This window comes from Camarhynchus parvulus, chromosome 11 (assembly GCF_901933205.1).
Source record: "Camarhynchus parvulus chromosome 11, STF_HiC, whole genome shotgun sequence".
NCBI lineage: Eukaryota > Metazoa > Chordata > Aves > Passeriformes > Thraupidae > Camarhynchus > Camarhynchus parvulus.
In genome coordinates, this window is record NC_044581.1 from 976,705 (window position 1) to 996,655 (window position 19,951).

At 67.2% G+C, this 19,951-nt stretch overlaps 4 protein-coding genes across 6 annotated transcripts; 2 read left to right on the top strand and 2 right to left on the bottom strand.

Annotated features, from left to right (window-relative positions):
* The first annotated feature begins 1,919 nt into the window (after nt 1-1,919).
* Nucleotides 1,920-2,708, top strand: LOC115908020 (5-hydroxyisourate hydrolase-like). Its single transcript, XM_030956301.1, has 3 exons — nt 1,920-2,135; nt 2,351-2,486; nt 2,619-2,708. Exons 1-3 carry the CDS (start codon nt 1,945-1,947, stop codon nt 2,706-2,708), a joined length of 417 nt encoding a protein of 138 aa, XP_030812161.1. The 5' UTR covers nt 1,920-1,944.
* An 82-nt stretch (nt 2,709-2,790) lies between these two features.
* Nucleotides 2,791-10,019, bottom strand: GAS8 (growth arrest specific 8). Its single transcript, XM_030956024.1, has 11 exons — nt 9,948-10,019; nt 9,407-9,487; nt 7,753-7,950; nt 7,340-7,546; nt 6,992-7,046; nt 6,389-6,594; nt 6,046-6,213; nt 5,697-5,783; nt 4,501-4,710; nt 3,378-3,443; nt 2,791-3,147 (listed from the first exon to the last, which is right to left on the bottom strand). The coding sequence occupies exons 1-11, from the start codon at nt 9,948-9,950 to the stop codon at nt 2,998-3,000; spliced, it is 1,431 nt and encodes a 476-aa protein (XP_030811884.1). The 5' UTR covers nt 9,951-10,019; the 3' UTR covers nt 2,791-2,997.
* A 452-nt stretch (nt 10,020-10,471) lies between these two features.
* On the top strand, nt 10,472-14,007 carry DBNDD1 (dysbindin domain containing 1). Of its 3 annotated transcripts, none has more exons than XM_030955868.1 (5): nt 10,472-10,613; nt 11,561-11,679; nt 12,673-12,819; nt 13,191-13,331; nt 13,419-13,990. In XM_030955868.1, exons 2-5 carry the CDS (start codon nt 11,631-11,633, stop codon nt 13,586-13,588), a joined length of 507 nt encoding a protein of 168 aa, XP_030811728.1. In that variant the 5' UTR covers nt 10,472-10,613; nt 11,561-11,630; the 3' UTR covers nt 13,589-13,990. The 3 variants fall into 3 exon arrangements, with proteins under 3 accessions (XP_030811728.1, XP_030811730.1, XP_030811729.1); XM_030955869.1 differs by having other exon boundaries at nt 10,512-10,613; nt 11,565-11,679; nt 13,419-14,001; XM_030955870.1 differs by lacking the exon at nt 11,561-11,679 and having other exon boundaries at nt 10,476-10,613; nt 13,419-14,007.
* Nucleotides 14,008-14,257: 250 nt separating this feature from the next.
* Nucleotides 14,258-19,001, bottom strand: DEF8 (differentially expressed in FDCP 8 homolog). Its single transcript, XM_030955867.1, is given in 13 exon segments — nt 14,258-14,920; nt 15,000-15,109; nt 15,200-15,340; nt 15,585-15,665; nt 16,001-16,114; nt 16,458-16,585; nt 17,042-17,206; nt 17,277-17,418; nt 17,630-17,752; nt 17,754-17,780; nt 17,859-17,941; nt 18,052-18,167; nt 18,962-19,001. Coding segments are annotated over 13 exon segments (1,350 nt in total). The 5' UTR covers nt 18,979-19,001; the 3' UTR covers nt 14,258-14,817.
* Nucleotides 19,002-19,951: the final 950 nt, after the last annotated feature.

Sequence of the window (19,951 nt, forward strand, 5' to 3'; positions counted from 1 at the left end):
ACGGCCTCCGGCGGCACAAGAGGGACTGGGTCATCCCCCCCATCAACTGCCCCGAGAACGAGCGGGGGCCCTTCCCCAAGAAGCTGGTGCAGGTGGGTGTGCCCGTGGGGACCGGGCAGGGCCCAGAGGGATCCCTGGGGGACTGGGACATGGCTCACCCTCCCCTTCCTGCCTCGCTGCCAGATCAAATCCAACAAGGACAAGGAGACCAAGGTTTTCTACAGCATCACGGGGCAGGGAGCGGACACCATCCCCGTGGGTGTGTTCATCATCGAGCGGGAGACGGGGTGGCTGGAGGTGACAAAACCCCTGGACTGGGAGGAGAAGGACAAATACGTGGTGAGTGAGGGGACATCTGTGGCAGGACAGGGACAGGGACAGTCCTGGGCACTGCACACGCACTGACTGTGCCCTTGCAGCTCTACTCCCACGCCGTGTCGGCCAACGGGCAGCCCGTGGAAGACCCCATGGAGATCATCATCACCGTCACTGACCAGAACGACAACCCAGGCCGTTTTCCACGGCTCTGTGCAGGAGGGAGCTGAGCCAGGTGGGAGCACTGGCGCCCGCTGGCAGGCAGCACTGGAGGGATGTGTGGCAGGTCAGCAATAACCACCTGCTCCAGGCACACCGGTGCTGAGCGTGCTGGCCACCGACGCAGACAACGCTATGAACTCCAGCAATGGCGTTGCGAGCTGTTCCATCCTGAGCCAGGTGCCGCACAAGCCCCAGGCTGGGATGTTCACCATCGGCAGCAGCTCTGGGCTGGTCTCTGTGGCTGTGCCGGGGCTGGTGGCAGAGGTGAGCCCCAGACTCAGCCCCTACCGAGCTCACTCCCCACTTGTGGGTGACACGGCCTCTTGCCACAGGTGGTCATTGAATACACCCTGGAGATCCAGGCTGCTGACCTGGGGGGACACGGGCTGCGAGCCACGGCCACCGCCCGCATCAGGGTGCAGGTGAGAGGCTGAGCCCCCCCCGGTGCCCTGGCAGTGCAGAGGGCAGGGCCAGGCTGTGCTGAGGCCGGTGCTGGCTCCCAACAGCCCCACGTGCCCGGCTGAGGCAGCAGCGATGCGCTCCAGGTGCTTTCCATGGTGAGAGGCGAGACTGGGAGGGCAGCCGGGCTGTGGCTCCTCCCGGCCTGGTGCTCCAGCCTCCCGCCAGGCTCTGGGCCACTCGCCCGAGGGCCCCGGCACTGCCGGAGCGTGGGTGCCAGCGGGGCTCCTGGGAAGTGCCCGTGCCGGCTCAGCCCAGCCAGGGAGGAGCACCCGGTTCTGCGGGAGCCCCGTGCCAGGATAGCGGCATCCAGCCAGGCCAGCTCCACGGGGAGAGGCTGTGGCGCCAGGAAGGGAGGCCAGGATGGCGTTTTGTGTGGGGGCACCGGCCACAGGTCCCTGGCCGGTGAGTGGGATGCAGGAGAGCCAGGTAAGCTCGCCAGGGTGCCTCTGCAGCACCCCCACATCAGCCGGTGCTGGGCTGGCAGTGGGAGCTGGTCCGGCTCCAGGGAGGCTGCCTGGTCCTGCCGGCTGCTGGGACACAGCCCCAAACTGTGCTCCCACCCCAGCCTGGGAGCTCCAGGGGAAGAAGGGGCCTGGCTGCCCTCAGCAGTGCTGACCTTGACGTCAGGCAGCTCCAGAGAGCTGGGCAGGGTCAATGTCCGCCCGCACGTGACACCATGGGCAGGGATGGGGCTGCTGGGACAGGGCTGCTTCCTCCTTGGGTCCAGGCTGGCTGCTGTGCTGTGCTGAGGCCCACCAGGACAGGCAGGTGAGCAGGGAGCACGGCGCTGCCGTGAGCCCAGAGCCCTGCGTCCTGGTGGGAACCAGCTGGCACCCACACGGTGCCTGGGGCTGAGCATCGTGCCGTGGGAAGGACGTGGGTTTCCATATCCCAGCTCCGGGGAAGAGTGATGTGCAGGGGCTTGGCTGCAGCACAAGAAGGCAGATGGTGCTGCCAGGACCGGTCCCAGCCCTGCTCTCCCCTGTGCCACAGGCTGACGGCATGTCTGAGGTGGGAAAGGGCACCCTGACCACCCACGTGCTGAACACGGCCACGGGGCTGCCGGCTGCCGGCCTTGGCGTCCGCCTGGCCCAGCTGCAGGAGCCAGGGCTGCAGTGGATGGAGCTGGCACACAGGTACGAGAGCTGGTGGCACCTGTGGGGCAGGGACACTGCTGCCAGGGCTGGGACAGCTTGGCCAAGGGCTCCTGGCACAACTGGCTGCCCAGCCTTCACCTGGGGTTTGTGTGCTGGTGGCAGGGCTGGTGCTTGGGGGTATGGCCAGGGCAGGTTCTGGGGTGGGGCAGAGCTGTGTTTTGGGGTACAGCAGGACTGCCTTGGTCTGGTTTCAGGCACACGGATGAGGACGGGCGCTGCCAGCCCCTCCTGGCACCAGGACAGGCCAGGGCTGGCACCTACAAGCTGCACTTTGAGACAGCTGAGTACTGGCAGGGACTGGGGCACACCAGCTTCTACCCCTTCGTGGAGGTACGGAGTGTGGGGAGACTGGGACAGGTGACACTGCATGTCTGAGGGCTGGGCCAGGCTCAAGGGGCTGCACTCCCCTGGGCCTCACTATGGGAGGGGGATTCCCACTGCTGTCTCCTCACTCTCCCTCAGGTCGTTTTCATCATCACTGACCCGGCACAGAAGCTCCACGTCCCGCTGCTGATCAGCCCCTACTCCTACACAACCTACCGGGGCAGCTAGAGGGGCACAGCCTTCCCCTGGGGACGCACGAAGGATGCCACCAAGGCCATTAAAAACTCCAAACAGCACCGTTTGTCTCAAAAAATCACCTTCCACTTTTGTGGGAACAGAAGCAGCCCCAGGGGCAGCGTGGTGGGGTGGGTGGGATGCCTGCAGCCCTCCAGCTGTGGTCCCCCTTGGGAGGAGAGGTTCCTGAGGATGCTCACTGGGGTCTGTTTAAAGACACGCAGCAGGAAAAGGGCACAGCCCCACTACCAGTGTGCCAGTGGGACCCTCAGTGCTGCCAGCATCAGGTGGGCACTGAAACGAGTCCAGCAGGGCCCTTCCCCAGTTCCTGCCCCGGGATGGGGAAGGACAGTGGCTGGAAACCCAGGTTGTCCAGAGGGATGCCAAAGGCTGTCAGCTTTGCCTCGAAGGTCTGCAGCATGTCGTTGTGTGCCTGCGAGGAAAGGGTCTCTGTCAGCCCCTCTGTGAGCAGAGGAGAGCTCCCTGCACCCCCAGTCTCATTTCCAACCCCCAAGCCAAAGCCATGGAATCACAGAATCGTTTGGGTTGGAAATGCCTCTAAGATCACCGAGTCCAACTGCTCCCCCAGCAGTGCCCAGGCCAGCACTAACCCTCATCCCCAAGTGCCCCTTAAACCTCTCCAGGACTCCTCCCCGCCCTTACCTTGCAGACTCTGGCCAGCTGGATCTGCAGGTCCTGGATGGTGGCATTCTTGGAATTGAGCACGTCCTGCGAGGGGAGGCTGGGATAAGGCTGCTCTGCCCAGCCCTGGGGACACGCTGGCTGTGCTGAGGGCAGCCGTGGCGTGGCAGAGCACACGAGGCAGCCCGGCCTGGCAGCTGGCCACCACCCTGCCCCCTCTGAGTGGCACTGCCAGGGGCAGCCAGCCCCGGACAGGGACAGCAGCTCTGGATGAGCACCACAGCCATCCCTGTCTGCCCCGCTTCGCGGGGAGCACTGGCAGCAGCTGCTCTGCCCCAGCAGCACCTCCCTGCTGCCGCGGCACCGCCGGAATTACAGGGAGCCAGGCTGCCCCAGGCAGCTGAGAGGAGGAATTCAGGGACCCCAGCAGCTGCAGGAGAGCCCGACGCCAGTGATGCCATCCCAGGAATGTGTTTTCCTTCCACATGCTGGGAGGTGACACATCCGCTGCCTGTCCCATAGGCCTGGTATGCATCCCAGAGCATCTCAGAGCCTCCCTGACTCCCCCTGCAGCGGGGACCTGGCTGGGGACAAGCAGGAGGGCACCAGGTGGTGGAGCCCTCGTTCCCTGTGTCTGCCCAACCCGCGCAAGCGCTGTTCCCGGCTCCAGCTGCGGCAGCCTGCAGGAATGTGGGTCTCCAGGCTCCCTGCAGAGGTATTTTTAGCGCGGCAGACACCGCAGAGCTCCAGGATCCTGTCTGCACTGTCCCCATGGCCAGGCGAAGCTCACCAGGTGCAGCCCCCCCTGCACAGAGCCCCTGGGTGCCACTGGGCCCGCTGGCAGTCAGCTGGCTGTGTGGCAGCACAGGGTGCCAGCAGTGCCATGGAGCCTGCGGCCATGCTCCTCCAAACAGGCCCCAGCTGAGGGACAGATCAGCGCCAAACTCCACCACCCACACGCTCCGCTCTCGAGGCAGAGCCCAGTGCCCTGCAGCACCACACGTGGCCCTGGGAGTGCTGGCAATGAGTGACAAGTGACGTGCCACCTACAGCCATGCAGGATGGGCACTGGTGCTTTCCAGGGGCAGCAGGCACCCCACAGTGGGCTCTGCCCCCAAGTCCAGCCCTCACTGAGCCCCAGTACCTCCAGCTTGTGCGAGACCAGGGAGAGAGCGCTGGGATCCAGGTTGGAGGCTGCAAGGACCTCGCTGAGCTCCACCTCCTTCTGCTCCAGGAGGGTGAGGAGTCCGTGCAGCTTCCGCTCCAGGAGCAGGTTCTTGTAGCCCGTTTTTTGCTGCACCTCGTTAATGGCCCTGGTGAAGTTCTGGTAGAGGTCATCCCGCTCCTCCTGAACCTGCTCCAGGGGGCAGCACAGTGTCACAGCACCCTCAGGACCCCGGGGGCAGCACAGTGTCACAGCTCCCTCAGGACCCCGGGGGACACGAGGCTGACTGGGGTCTGCACAATGGTGTGGAGCACAAACACGGCAGAAAACTGGTCCAGCAGCTCAGCCCAGCCGCTCCCCACGGCACCTGCAGCCCACAGGGAAGGCAGGTGCTGCAGCACAGCCTCCCCCCTCCCCTCTTCCCTCCCTCTCTCCCCCCCTCCATGGTGCAGCACCTGCGCTTCTCCCTCCTCCTCCTCCCCCCTCCAGGCATGGAATGCCCCAGCGGGCTCCCTGCAGCACTGATTCAGACCCCAGCGAGGGCCCCCGGCACACGGGGGTCTCTCCTCTCATCCCCACAGCTGGCAGCAGGCCCTGGCTCACAGCTAGTTAATAAGTGTCCTAATTAGGACACAGTCTCTCCTCCAAAGCCTATTTCTGAACGCTCTGAATCTGGCGCTGTCTTAATGATGGATTGTTAATGAGGCCTCGGATCAATGTTCATATTCCTGGGGATTTCTACGAATTGCAAATGAGCTCTCTCCTGCCTCACAAGATTTATCTGGGTTAGTGGGGGGGAGCACTCGCTCTGCAGGGCTGTTCCTGAGCACCCCAGAACAGGAGGGAGCGACCCTGGAACCCTGGCAGAAGGAGGGGCCCGTGGCAATGCCCCCAATCCAGCTCTGCCCCACGCAGCCCAGGCAGCCTGGGGCCCTGCTGCAGCGTGCATGACTGCTCAGCAAAGGACAAGGCCAGGCCTGTCTGCTGACCGTGGGAGAGGCTGGAGCTGGGAGCAGCTTTGCTGGGAGCAGCGGTTATCACCCGACCCGGGATTAGCTTTGCAAAGCCCTGGGCTAAGCACAGCCTCTGCTGAGCCCCACGCCCTGTCCTCTGCAGAGGGTTTGCAGAAGGTTTGGAGAGGGGATGGGATGCCCAGCCCTGCCTGCAGGTCTCACCTGACTGAACCGCTGCTCCAGCACCTCGTGTTCCCACTTAAGGTCCTTCAGCTCCTTCTGGGCGATTTTCAGATGGGCTTTGGAGTTCTGTGAATGGGAAGGGAGGGTTAAAGAGCACAGGATTGTCTGGGAAGTGTTGGAGATGTGTTCTGGGAAGGGAGGAGAGTGAGTAGCAGAGAGAAGACCAGGCAGCACCCACACCAACCCTCCCAGTCTCTCTTTGGATCCCCATCTGAGATCCCACAAATACACAGCAAGCGGAACAGGACTTGCTTTGCACACCAAGTGGCAGAGCTCAGTGTTTTCCCTCCAGGAACGAGCCCATGAAAGCACAGGGCTGGGCACTCACCATCAGGGCCTCCTTGTCCCTGTAATAGTTAACCAACTTCTTCTGCAGCTCAGCCACCAGCTCCTGGGCCTCGTGCAGCGGCTCTGCCAGCCCCTTGTTCTCACGCACCACATCTGCCTTCTCCTTTTCCAGCACAGCCTCCTTCTTCTTCAGTTCTTCCACCTGCTCCTGTTCTTGGGAACACAAGTGCTGGCTCCTGGGACTGCCCAGCCCCTCAGAGTGCCCCATACCCTCAGGACACCCTCCCCACTCACGTACAGGCCACCAGCAGCACCCACAGCAGCACCTGGGAAGTGCCAGGAGCAGTCCCTGGGTGCAGGGGTGGCACAGGGACGGGCAATACCTTCAGGAGGTTGATGAGGGTCAGGTTTTTGGCGGTGATGTCGTTGTAGTAGTTCTTGATGGCACCAAAAGCCCCCTCGTGGTTCCCTATCAGCTCGCTGATCTGGGTGTTCTTCCTCTCCTCCAACTCATGGATCTCTGTCTTCCTCTGCAGGTCCAGCTCGTCCCGCAGTGCCTGCATCTTCCTCGTGTACTTGGCCTCCATCTCTGGGGGGAAAATTGTCAGAGCTGGGGAAAAACTGGCTGAAACTGGGGAGGAAAAGTGACCAGAATGGGGAAGGGAGAAAAACCAGCCATAACTGAGGGAATACTCGCCAAAACTGTGTGGGTTGGGACCAGCTAGAATTGGGAGGGAAAAACAGCCAGAACTGGAGGGCAAACTACACCAGTCTGGGGAGGAAAACCAGCTGGAACTTATGGGGAAAACTGGCCAGAACCTGGGGTGGGGGAGATCAGCCACAACTGGGATGGGAAGCTGACCAGAACTGGGAGGGAAAAATGGCCAGAACAGGGGAGAACCTGCCCCCCTGTACTCAAGGTGCTCTTGGGAACCAGAAGCAGCTCTCTGTGTTGTGCTCCTGTGAGATCTGCCTCATGCCCTCACCTTTGGTCTGCAGCTCGAAGTCACTGCGCAGCCGGGCCATCTCCTCCTCATGTTTCTGTGAGGAACAAACTCCGTGTTGGAAGAAACAACCAAATCCCAAGCCAGCCCATCCCCAAGGACTCCCTCCTGCTCTTTGGGAAAGGATTCTGATCCCACGTTGATGCAAACAGTGGCTTGTAGGTCCGGCAGCTGCTCTCACAGCTCCCCACTGTGGGAGAGGGGTCACCCAGGAATCCCTTCTCCGCATTCCTGCACCAGAAACCCCATCCCACCCCACCCCACGGAGTCAGGGAGACAAGATCCCACTCCTGCTCCCATGCTGGGGATGTGGCACCTCACAGGACGTACCAGGCAGAGGTTTGAGATGGCTGCCTCATTGGCCAGCTCCTGCTCCTTCAGCCTTATGCTCAAGGAGCGCTTCTCCTTCCACATCTCCTCCTCCTGCTCCCAGTGATCCTTCTGGGCCCTCCTCAGGGACAGGACTCCCTCTGCCTTCAGCTCCGTCAGGTTCTCCTGCTGCTCGTGCAGCAGGTGCTTCACCTTCTGCTTGTACACCTAAGGACAGGCCAGAGACAGGTGAGGGGCACAGCAGGAGACACCTGGACCTGGGATGCTGGTGAGACACCCCTGGATCGCATCCTGCCCAGCTCCCTCTCCTCTGGTCCGAGGAGGAGGAGGAGCATCCCCTGCCCAAGGATGGCATCCCCTGCCCAAGGATGGCATCCCCTGCCCCAGGCTCACCTGGAGCCCTGCAGCCCCACCTTGATCTCCAGCTGGTGCCGCTCCTGCGCCTCCTCCATCTCGCGGTCCCGGGTGCGCAGCTCCGCCTTCCTCTCCTCCAGCTCGCGGCGGGTGATCTCCCAGTAGCCCTGGATCCGGTTACACTCCAGCTGGAAGGAGTTCCGCTCCTGCCGCTCGCGGTCCAGCTCCTGCCGCAGGCGCATCATGTGCTGCAGCAGCTGCAAAGCCAAGAGAGCAGAAAGGTGAGGGGCAGGCAGGCCCTGCACAGGTGCCTTTGGAGAGCCCATGTCCCAAACCCGCTGGATGTGCTGGCTGCCACCGGTGTGGGGCTCTGGAGGTCCTGACTTACCCAGCAGCTTCTGGAAAAGGAGCCACAAAACCTCACTGCCCGGGATGGGGCTCTGGCTGGCAGTGTCCAGTGACACCAGTGACAGTGACACCAGGAACAGTGACACCAGTGACAGTGACACCAGTGACAGTGACACCAGTGACAGTGACACCAGGAACAGTGACACCAGTGACAGTGACACCAGTGACAGCATTCCCAGGTACCACAATAAAACAAGCGAGGCTCCATTTCCTTCACGCAGGAAAAGCCCAGTCTTTACTCACATAACTCAATTTACACAGTTTTCACACACCTCGTGTGCAGCATCTGCTGGCTGGCAGTTTGTTACCACTTTGTTTATTGGTCAGAAGGTGATTTGTGTGTACGTGCTGAGGTGCAGGTTGTTTGCATTTTCTTGTGTGGGTTCTCATGGAGCAGAGCTAACGTTTATGCAGGTCCCGTTATTTTTCACCCAAGAATAGGTTGTTATGTTAGCACACTATTCATTCCAAGTTAGTTTTTGCATGGCAACTTGCAAAGTACCAGCTGCACTTAGAAGAAGGGGCAGGCTAACAATCAGTTTGACAGAGCAGGCCTGGTTTTATGAGGCCTTTCTTTTATAATTCTTCCTGTCACACCACTCAGGTGCTTAGGTACTTCTGGTTCATGGAATTGTTGGGGTTGGAAAAGCCTCTAAAATCAAGTTTAACTGTTCCTCCAGCACTGCCAATGCCACCCCTAACCCATGTCCCCAAGTGCCACATCCACCTGACTCCTAAATCCTCCAGGGATGGGGACTACACCTCTGCCCTGGGCAGCCTGGGCCGGGGCTGGACAGCCATTTCCAGGAAGAAATGTTCCCAATATCCAACTTCAACCTGCCCTGGCCCAGCCTCAGGCTGTTCCCTCTCCTCCTGTTCCCTCTGTGAGCACAGCCCGACCTCTCCAGCTGTCCCCTCCTGGCAGGAGCTGTGCACAGCCACAGGGTGCCCCCTGAGCCTCCTTTGCTCCAGGCTGAGCCCCTCCCCAGCTCCCTCAGCCCCTCCTTGTGCTCCAGACCCTTCCCCAGATCCCTGACCACGCTCCAGCCCCTCTTTCTGTCCCGAGGCGCCCCAGGACTCTCAGCAGTGCCCAGAACCCAGGGCTGGCGAGCAGAGGGAGGGCTGAGGCGGCTGCTCCTCCCCAGAGCAGCAGGAGCCGCCCTCCCCAGCCCCAGGCAGGCGCCAGTGACACAAGCCCGGCTGCTGGGCCCTGTCACGCCGTGCACCTGCTGTCCCCGGGCGCCGGGCAGGGTCCCCGAGCTGTCCCCTCCCGTCCGTGCCCGTCCCCCCGGCGGTGCCGCTCACCTGCTCCTTGCTCATGTCGTCCGGGTCCAGGCCATCCACCACCGCCGGGCCCTTGCCCCCTTTCCCCTTCTTTTTGGGTCCCTGGGGACAGAGAGCCAAGCGCAGCAGGTGAACGGCTGAGGAGGACACCGCGCTGCTCGGGGCCCCGGCAGGACGCTCCGCTGCCCCCCCGGAGCATCCCCGCTCTCACGGCAGGGACCGGGACAGCGGCGGCACCGAGCCGGGAACAGAGCCATGGGCTGCCACTGCCGGCCCAGCTCCGCGGGGAACCCCGAGGCACCAAACACCTGTACCCGACATAACGCCCGAGCAGCGTCCCCGCAGTGCCGGGCACGGCGCCGGCGGCTCCGAACCCTCCCCGGGAGCGGGCCGGGACAGGACGGGGCTCGCAGACATCGGGGCGCGGGGCTCCACCGCCCTCCCCTGCCCGCACACCCCGGCTGCCAGGCACCCTTCAGCAGCCGCCGCGGTTCTGCCCCCGGCCCCGGTTCTGCCCCCGGCCCCGGTTCTGCTCCCGGTCCCGGCCCGGTCCCGCCCTCACCATGGCGGCGGCACCAGCGTCTCCGAGCAACGGACGGCAGGACCCGCGAGAGGACGGCGAGATCTCGCGAGAGCGGCACTGCGTGAGACACGCCCCCTAGCAACGCCACGCTCCGCCCTGGCAACGGAGGAGGGGCCAGCGGGAGCGGCGGGGCCGGGGGGGGGAGCAGGGGAGACCGGGAGGGGACACCGGGGAGAACCGGGGACATCGTGGGCACCGGGCGGCGAGGAGGCCGTGTGGGAGAACCTGGGGACCGGGGGAACCGAGCGGTTCGGGGGGAACCGGGGGGGCGGGAGAGTTCGGGCAGGACGGGGGGGACAAACCGGAGGGTCCCGCTGTGCCCGGCCCAGGCTCCCCCACCGCCGCGCCCACCGCTGTACCGGGGCTGTCCCCACAGCTGCGGCACAGCCCCGGCTCTGCTCCCCACTGTACCCCGGTCCCCGAGCCCCCCCCGCTCTTCCCGGTCCCCTCCGCGCCCTCTCTTGTCCCCCGGTGCTCCCGCCCATCCCGGTGTCCCCGCCCCCGGTGTCCCCGCCCCCGCCGCGGCGGGCAGGACCGTGCGGGCTGCGGGCTGGCACCGGGCCCGCCCAGCACCGGACCGGCACCGGCACCGGCATCAGCCCCGAGCCCGGCCCATGGCGGCTCCGGCAGCGGCCGGTACCGGAGGTGAGGGCGGGGGGCAGAGCGGGGAGGCTCGGTGGGACCGGCACGCCCATCACCGCGGAACCGGGCCGGGCCCCGCGGGGCGCACAAGGAGATGTAGGGCGGGGGTGCGGCGGGAGGAGCTGCAGGGGGGGCGCACTGGGGGCAAAGGGGGCGCGGGGCCGAGCTGGGGGGGCCCGGCTGCAGGGGAGGGGGATTGGGGGGCGGGGAGCGGCATCGGGGGGGTCTGTGCCGGGAGAGCCGGGGACGGAGGCACAGAGCAGCGGGGTACCCGGAGAACGTGGCGGGACACGGGGGTGTCCAGGGGGCTGAGGGAGCCCTGGGGTGCCCCGGGGACTCGGGGGGCAGGGGGTGCTCGCAGGAGATGGGGCGCGGGGCCGTGACAAGGGGAGGCAGCGGGGTGGCCGGGCGGTCACACGGAGCAGGGAGCGCACCGGGGACCTGGGCTTGCAGCGGGGTGCCCCGGGAATGTGGGGGGACACTGGGGTGCCCGGGGGTGCAGAGGGGCGGTGGGGGGGCTCACAGGACTTGCAGGAACTCTGGGGTGCCCAGGGGGTACCTGCAGCCATCCTGCACCGCTGTGGCAGTGCCCGTGTGCGGAGGGCTTGGGGACAGGGAGGTGCCGGTGCCGGTGCAGCCGAGGGGGCCCGGAATTCTGGGGGGGCTGCACCTGGCGACAGAGGCGGTGCCGCGGCTGCCCTGCCCGCCCGTCCCTCCCGCGTGTGGCCCGCACGGGACCGTGCCGTACAGCCAGCCCCGGCCGTGGCACCGCGGGAGCGGCGGGACACCGGGCCCGTGCGGGGACCGTGCCCCCGGGCGGGCTGCGGGTGCCGCGGGGTGCCCGGGGCCGGGGGGTGCCGGTACCGGCGGCTGCCCGGCTCTGCGGTTGCCGTGAGTCAGCAGCGCACGGCGTGCGGGAGAGATCCCTGATCCGGCCCCGCTCCCGCCAGGCAGCCGGTGAGCCCGGGCCGGAGCGGGCGGTGACACTGCTGGTGGCACGGCCGGTGGCACGGCGGGACCATGCAGGCGGAGGCCAGAGGGGAGTTCTGCAGCCGGGAGCAGCGCCCCGGTGGGTGGGGGCGCGGGGCGGGCAGGGGGCCGCGCTCCTCGCGGTGACACGGCACGGTGACACGGCACGGTGTCACCCACCGGGGCTGGGCAGGTGGCGGGAGCGGGCGGGAGCGCGGGGGGATCCGCTTTGCCCTGCTCTGGAGCGGGATGAGGAGCCATTCCCCGGGATGAAGAGCCATTTCCCGGCCCGAGGGGACGCACGGTCAGTGCGGGGTGCCCGATGTCCCCTGCGGGGTCAGGATGTGGCAGAGCCACTGTCGGGGCAGAGGGCTGCTGTCCCATGCTGTCCCACGCTGTCCCATGCTGTCCCATGCTGTCCCACGGTGTCCCACGGTGTCCCACGGTGTCCCACGGTGTCCCATGCTGTCCCATGGTGTCCTGCCCATGTCCAGCAGCTCCGCGCGCCAGCAGCAGGAGCTCCCCTTCCCCCGTGGGCTGGAGGTCTCTGGCCCTGCTCCGCTGCCACCATCCCGGTGGGAGGGAGGCGATGCCCACCCCGGAGCCGTGCCACCCGGTAACTCAGTGGTGGCATGGTTCGGTGGTGGCACGCGGTGCACCGGCCTCGGGGACAGGGCGCAGTGTCCCCCCTGGGCACACAGGGCCTCCTGCCAGCCCCGGTGCCCGCTGAGCCCCGAGACACGGCTGTGCCCCCGCGCTGTGCCGCAGCCGCGGGCTGTACCACCGCCGTGTGGCCCGGGCTGTGCCGCGGCCGCCCCGTCCCTGCGGCTCCTCGGGGACAGTCCCAGCACAATCCGCCCTTGTCCGGCCCCGGCACAGCCGCGCTTTGTCTCGCCGACACAAAGGGGCTGCGCGGGGAGGGGGGCGCGGGGCGGGGGCTGCCAGCCCCGACACGAGGGGCTCGGGCCGCTCTGCCCGTGCCCCGCTCCTCCGGGGGTCCGGCTGTCCCCGGGCCCTGAGCTGGGCACCCCGCGGGCGCCGGGGGCCCCGAGAGGAGCTGCCCTCGCTGAGGCAGAAGGTGCTGATGTGGCAGAGCTTGGCAAGGAGCCGCTGGTCCCGGAGCGCCCCGCAGGGACCCCCACCCACGGGCCGGCCCAGGAGACCCCCCGAGTGCCCGCGGAGGAGCAGGGGGGCATCCCCATCCCCAGCGCCGGCCTGCTGCAGGTCACCGAGCGCCGACGTGAGTGAGGCCCTGAGCTGCGGCCCCTGCCCGTCCCTGCCATCCCTGCCCGTGCCTGAGGTCCCCTGCTTTGTCCCTGCGATGTCTGCCCGCCCATAGCGTCACCTGCCTGGCCCCAGCACCTCGGGTCCGCTCCGGCGTTTCCTGCCTGTCCCCGAGAGTCCTCTGCCAGCCCTCGGGGTGTCCCGCCTGTCCCCCGTCTTCTCTCATCCCCTGGGGTCTCCTTTCTGTCCCTGGGGTCCCCTGGCATCCCTAGGATCCCCTGCTAGCCCCCAGCCCCTCATACCCCCAGCTCCCTGGTCCCCAAGCAGCGACCCCCGGCTCCCCGGTGGGCACAGCGGTGGGTGCCCAGCTGTGCCCGGTGCCCGCAGAGCCCCTGAGCAGCGTGTCCTCGCTGGAGGTGCACTTCGACCTGCTGGACCTGACCGAGCTGACCGATATGTCGGACCAGGAGCTGGCCGAGGTCTTCGCCGACTCCGACGAGGAGAACGCGGCCGGAGAGACGCCCGGCGGTGAGCGGGGCTCCGGGGCCGCCGCTCCCGGTGTGTCCGCCCGTCCCGGGGCGCCGCTGACCGCGCACCCGCCCGTGCGTCCCGCAGGGCTGCAGCCGCCGCCGCCGCCGCGGGCCGGGTACCTGCGCTCGCCCTCCTGGACGCGCGCGCGGGAGCAGGGCCGGGACAAGAAGCACCTGAGTGACCCCGAGCTGCCGCCGGGACCGCCGGGACCCCCGGACGCCTTCCTGCCCGCCGAGCGCCCGCGGGAGCCGTAGGGACAAAACCCGCCGGGGCACACCGGGATACGCCGGTGCTGGTCCCGTCGGTACCGATGGAGCCCGTCCCCGGGCGCTGGACTCCCGTTAGCCCGCCCGGAGGGCAGAGGCGGCCCCGGCCCCGCGGCGGGGACGTACCGGGCTGCCCTCAGCCGGTGGCCCGCGGCCCCGGGGGGAACCGGGCCGGTCCCGCCGGCCCCCGGGAGCGGCACGGCCTTGGTTACCGGGAGCGGCGGATGGGGCAGCACGGGACGGGTCGCACGGCTCAGCGCGGCCCGACGGAGCGCGGCCGGTGCCGGTGCCCGCCCGGTTCTGATGTAGCAGTGCTGTGATCCGGTAAAACCGACCGACCGACCCACCGCCGGCCTCTGCCCGTCTGCGCCGCCGCGTGGGGAGCGGGAGGAGTCGGGGGCACGGAACAGCGAGGGAGCAGCGGGAAGGGGGTGCCCGGCCTTACCGGGTACCGGGGCAGCGTGGCCGCAGCCACTGTCGATGGGCGGGAGACCGGCGGTGACCGCGGCTCATCCCGCGCAGCGCAATTCTACCCCGCGGGCGGCGCTGGCCCGCGGACCGGCCCGGGACCGGATCGGCTCCGGTGCTCGCCCCCGGCAGCCCCAGCCTCGGCGGGAGCTCCCGGGCTGCCACCCCCGGGCGTTCGCACATCCTGCCCGTGCCCCCCTCGCCGCCCGAAGCAGGGACACGAGTGCTGGGTTGCGCAAAGAGGCTCCTTAATGCTACAGAAACAGCGGCGAGAAGGGGAGGCAGCGGCTCCACACCGCACCCGCTCCAGCCCCGGGAAGATCCTGCAGCATCCCCCCGGGGCTCGGCCCGGTAACGGTGGTGCCGTGGGCTGGGGAGGGACCAGAGTCCGGTGTTGTGTGTGGGAGGGACTCGGTCCCACCCCGATGCCAGGGCTGAGCCCTCCTGCCAGCACCTGTCACTGCAGGGCAGCACAGCAGCACCAGCCCAGGCAGGGGCGGCAGGAGCCGCTGCGGAGCCTTTACCGGATCCCGGTTAACCCGATCCTGCCCCTCCGGTGAGGCTCTCTGCGCTCCCGGGAAGGGCTGGGCTCCAGCAGTGCTGTCGTGTCCATGAGCACAGGATGGCAGAGCCAGGCCCACCCCAGTCCCCAAACCACCGCTGGGCTGATTGTGTCCATCCCAGGGCCCTGTGGTGGGTGGGGTGGGGGCAGCCTTGGGCCTGAGACCCCACAAAGGGGCCAGACCCCCTCAGGGCTCCCCCTCCGTGCCGGAGTCCTGGAACAAGGATTGCTTCCGCAGGCTCAGCCGGGCGCAGCGGGGGCACGTGGTGGAGTTGTCGTAGTAGCAGTCCCTGGAGAGGGAGGGGACAGTGCTGGGTCACCCCCTGCCACCCCCACGGCCCCACATCCCGCCCCAGGGTGCCACAGTACCTGTGGAAGACGGCGGAGCAGTCGGCGCAGACCGAGGTGTGGCTGTCGAAGGGGAAGAGCACGTCACCCTCCCGGCACAGCTCACACACGAAGCCCTTGGCCTGGCACCGCTGGGGGAGCAGGAACAGTGGTGACCCTGCCAGCCCTCCCCTGGCCCCACGGGGGTGTCCCCATGGCTCTGCCCCCCAGCACGGGCTCACCTCGCAGTCCAGCTTGATGTGCTTGGCAAAGAGCGTGTGGATCTCGGTGAGGGAGCAGCCGAGGCGCCCGGCCTCGATGTCGATGAGGTCCTGCAGCGAGTACATCTCGTCGTTCTCCACAAAGTGCTGCCGGTCCTGCAGCTGCGGGGGAATGTGTGTGACTGCCACTGCTGTGTGACCGCCACTGCTGTGTGACCATCACCAAGGTGTGACCATCACCAAGGAGTGACCGTCACTGTGGTGTGACCATCACCAAGGTGTGACCATCACCAAGGTGTGACCGTCACTGTGGTGTGGCCACGGCCACGGTGTGACCGTCACCACTGTGTGATCGTCACCAAGGTGTGACTGTCACTGCCACGCCTGGCCCAGGCCCCCGCCTGACCTGCAGCAGCAGCCGTGCCTCCATGGCCTCCTTGCAGGTGATGAAGTAGGGCTTCATCAGCAGGATGTCCTGGCGCAGCTTCTGCAGGGGACACAATGGGACAGGGGGGAATGGGGACAGAGGTGGGGACAGGAATAGGACCATAGGGAAAAGGGCAGTGGTAGGGCAGGATGAGGATGAGGATGGGGACAGGGTTGTTAATGGGATGGAGACAGGAGCACGACAAGAAAAAGACCAGATTTGGGCAAGTTCATCCCTGTTACAGTCTGGGCGCTGCCCCAAACCCCCCACCTCACCTTGCTGCCTCTTTGTGGGACCCAGTGGGTGCCACTGGGGTCCCCCCACATCCTGCTCCCTGCACAGGCCCCTGTGGTGTCCTCTGCCCTTGGGGTGCCCTCCCCAGGCCCAGCACTCACCCGGATCTCCACCAGCTCCTCCACGTAGTTGAAGAGCAGTGGGTTGATCTCGCGCAGCTTCAGCACCGGCCGTGACACCATCAGTGCCAGGTACCTCATGCTGCACCGTGACACCTGCCAGCACAGCCAGGGCCACCTCAGCACCTGCCAGCCCTGTGCCACCACCCACAGAGCCCCTGCCCCCATGACCAGGGCTGTGGTCCCCCAGGTGACATCTACACAAGGCCATGGTCCCCAGGGACATGCAAGGTCAGGGATGGGATCCCTCAAGTGGCCTCTACCGAGGGATGTGTCCCCCAGGGACCCCCGTGACAAAGAACACAGCTCCCAAGCCACCTCTACCCACGGATGCGCCTCCCAGGGACCCCCACGAACAAGGACACGGCCCCCAGGTGGCCTCCACTCATGGGTTCTGTCCCAAGGGTCTCCTGTGACACCCAGGCTGCCCCCACCCCACCTTGCGGGGCTCGAAGTCCCAGTTGTGGATGGCCCGGGCGGGCACCACGGCCAGGTCGTTCCAGTGGCAGCTGGAGCAGTAGTAGAGGCCGGTGTAGTCGCACTGCCGGGCCTCGCTGGGCACCCCCCCTGTGGTGGCACAGGGCTGGCACGGGGCTGGCACCGCCACCACCCCGCTCCCTGCTTGCCCCGCACCCTGTGCGCGCCCCCAGCACACCCAGCAACCCCTGGGGACACGGCAGGGCCCCAGTGTCACCTGGCCCACATCCCCATCACCCCCAGAGCCCACACCGTCAGCTCCTTCCAGCCCCACACACCTCCCAGCCCACGGCCCCTCAGCCCAGGCAGCGCCAGCAGCTCCCCGGCCTCACAGAGCCCCCCTCATCCTCACAACCCCTCCGTCCCACAGAGCTTCATGAACCCCCCAGCCCTACACCCCCAACCCCACAGAGCTCTCAGCTCATCCCAGTCCCACAGAGCCCCCAGGCACCATCTCCCCCCAGCTCCCCAGATCCCCCAGCCTGCTGAGCTTCCCCAGCTCCCCAGTCCCCCCAGCTCCCCCAGCCGCAGGGCACAGGGGCTCACGGAGGGAGATGGGGGCCCGGCACTCGGCACAGCGGTAGTCCTGGCTGTCCAGCCCGCTCTCGGGGCAGATGCTGAGCTGGTACTCCGCCTGGTGGCTGACCTGGGCCCGCACGCACGGCCGGCTCACCAGCGGCAGGCACTTGCTGTGGCAGCGGTAGTAGCAGCCTGGGGGCACGGCTGGGCGTCAGTGCGGGCGGGGGGCAAGCAGGGAGGGGCAGGGGTGTCCCAGACGCACCTGTGCAGGTGTACCAGGTCTGGATGAGCCCCCAGATGATGGTGCTGCACTTGTCACACATCTGCTTGACGCTCTTGCTCTTCTCCTTGTAGAAGCGGTGCTCCAGGACCACCCGGATGTTGGGCTCATCCTCACCAGGGTCCTGCAGGGGGAAGGGGGGGGTCAGAGAACTAAAGAATCACGGAATGGCTTGGGCTGAACCTTAAAGGTCATCCCTTCCACCGTTCCTTCCCTGCCATGGCGGGGACACCTTCCACCACCCCAGGTTGCTCCAAGGCGGGTCCAGCCCTCCAGGGATGGGTGTGAGCAGAGCCCCAGGCACAGCGACCCTGTGTGCGCAGCCCCAGCCCCACCTTGAGCTCCTGCAGCTTGAGGCGGAGGTGGATGAGGCGCACCACGGCGTCCTTCTGGCGCTCCGAGTGCTCGGGCAGCGCCAGGATCACCCGCTTGCACTCCTCGATGGCGCGGCGCAGCTGCGCGCACGTCCGACGCCAGGATCAGCCCCTGCGGGCACCCCGAGGGGGAGGAGGGTCAGCTGAGCCCCCCGTGTGCCCCCACCCCCACAGCGCCCGCCCCACTCACCACGGGCCGGGAGAAGTGGTCCTCGGCCAGCCCCAGGTCCAGGGCGCCCTCGGGGTCCCCCGGGGGGGGGTCCGCCTGCTGGGCTGCAAAGGGGGCGCTCGTGGGGGGCTGAACCCACCCCAGAGCAGAGGCTGGGCCCGGCTGCCATCCCCAGAGCGGGACAGGGAGGGGCGGGCGGGGAATCAGCACCCACCTGGGGCAGGGGGCTCCCCCTCGGCGCGCTCCGGCTGCTCGGGGCTCTTGTTGAAGGGGTTCAGGTGCGCCTGGCGGAAGCGGGCCAGCCGCTCGTCCGACGCCATGGCCACCGTCCTGCTGGCCGGGGGACACTGCCTCAGCGCAGCACGGGCAGCGGCACCGGCACGGGCACCCTGGCATCCACAGCCCGGCACGGGAACCAGCACCAGCACTTCAAATACCATCACCAGCGCCCCAAATACCATCACCAGCGCCCCAAATACCATCATCACCACGCCGTGACAGGCACTTGCACGGTATCACCAGCACCCACACCCTGGCACCAGCACAGTCACCCCATGCCCGGCACCAATAGCGCCTCAGCAGCACCGACACTGTCACCAACCCCCTGTCATGGCACTGATGTCCCAGCACCAGCGACACTGTCACCGACACTCGTTGCCAGCACTGACAGCCCGGCTGGCACTGCCACCTCAGCACCGGCACTTCCCCAGCAGCAGCAACACCCGGTACAGCCACCGGGGTACCAGCACTGGCACCGGCACCCCAACAGCAACGCTGAAACCCTGTCACGGGCACTGACACCTCCTCGCTGCCACCGACACCCTGGTACAGCCTCAGAAACCCCAGCACTGCCACAAACACCGACACATCGGCACCGACACACCGGCACCCCGGCACCGACACCGACACACCGGCACCGACACACCGGCACTGGCATTCTGTCACAAGCACCACCACCCCAGCACCATCCCCGTCCCCGACACCTCGGTGCTGGCACCATACCCCGTCTCCGCTCCCGTCCCCGTGCCCGTCCCCGCGGACAGACGCGTCTCTCCGCCTCCCACGCCCGTGCCCCCGCCCTGCCCCGCCGCCTCCGCCCGCTTCGGCCCGCGGTCACCACGTACCGGCACCGTGCACGCATCCCGGCCCCCCGAGGGCCCCGCTGTCCCCCGCTGTCCCCCGCTGTCCCCCGCTGTCCCCTCCCGTCCCCGCGGCCCCTCCCGCGCCCGCCAGGGGGCAGCGCCCCCGCCCCGCTCACCGCGCGCGCCGCCGCGCCCGACAGGCCCCGCCCCCTGCGAGGCCCGCCCCAATAGGCCCCGCCCCCGAGCCCTGCGTGCTGTCGCCTCCTGCCGGCCGGCAGACCGCACTGCGCCCGCCGCGCCCGGGCGGGGCCGCTCCGCGACAGCCGCACTGCTGCCATCCCCACCGCGACAGCCCCAGTCCCCACCGCGACATTCCCACTGTCCCCACCGCGACATTCCTACTGTCCCCACCGTGACAGACCCACTGTCCCCACCGCGACAGACCCACTGCTGCCATCTGCACTGTCCCCACCCCGACAGCCCTGGCGCCACTGCTGCCACCCACATTGTCCCCACCCCGACAACCCCTGGCTCCAGAGCCCCCAGCCCTACCATACCTTGTCCCTACAGCCCCCATCCCCACAACCCACAGCCTTCATCCCCACTGTCTCCACCCCTACAGACCCCACCCCTACAGCCTCCACCCCCAGTGTCCCCGTCCCCACAGCCCCCAGCCCCACTGTCCCCATTCCCACAGCCCCTGTTCCTATAGCCCACAGCCCTAATGGTCAATGGCCTCCAAAGCCGGGGGCTCAGAGCCAGGAGTGTCCTGAGTCCTCCACAACCAGGCACACACCCAGCCCTGAGGAAACACGCTGGGGTTCCCCGGGGTCTGTGCTACCACCTCAGATTGGGGAACAAAGGGCCAACTGTGTCCTGGCACAGGGCCACACCCCCCAGCATGGAGCAGGGTGACAGTGGGGACAAAGGCACAGCCCGCCTGGGGCAGCTGGATCTGAGGGGCAGAAGGGTGGGGGGCACTGCACGGGGGCTTCCCAAACACCTCCCCTGGCTGGCAATGGCTGGGGGGGG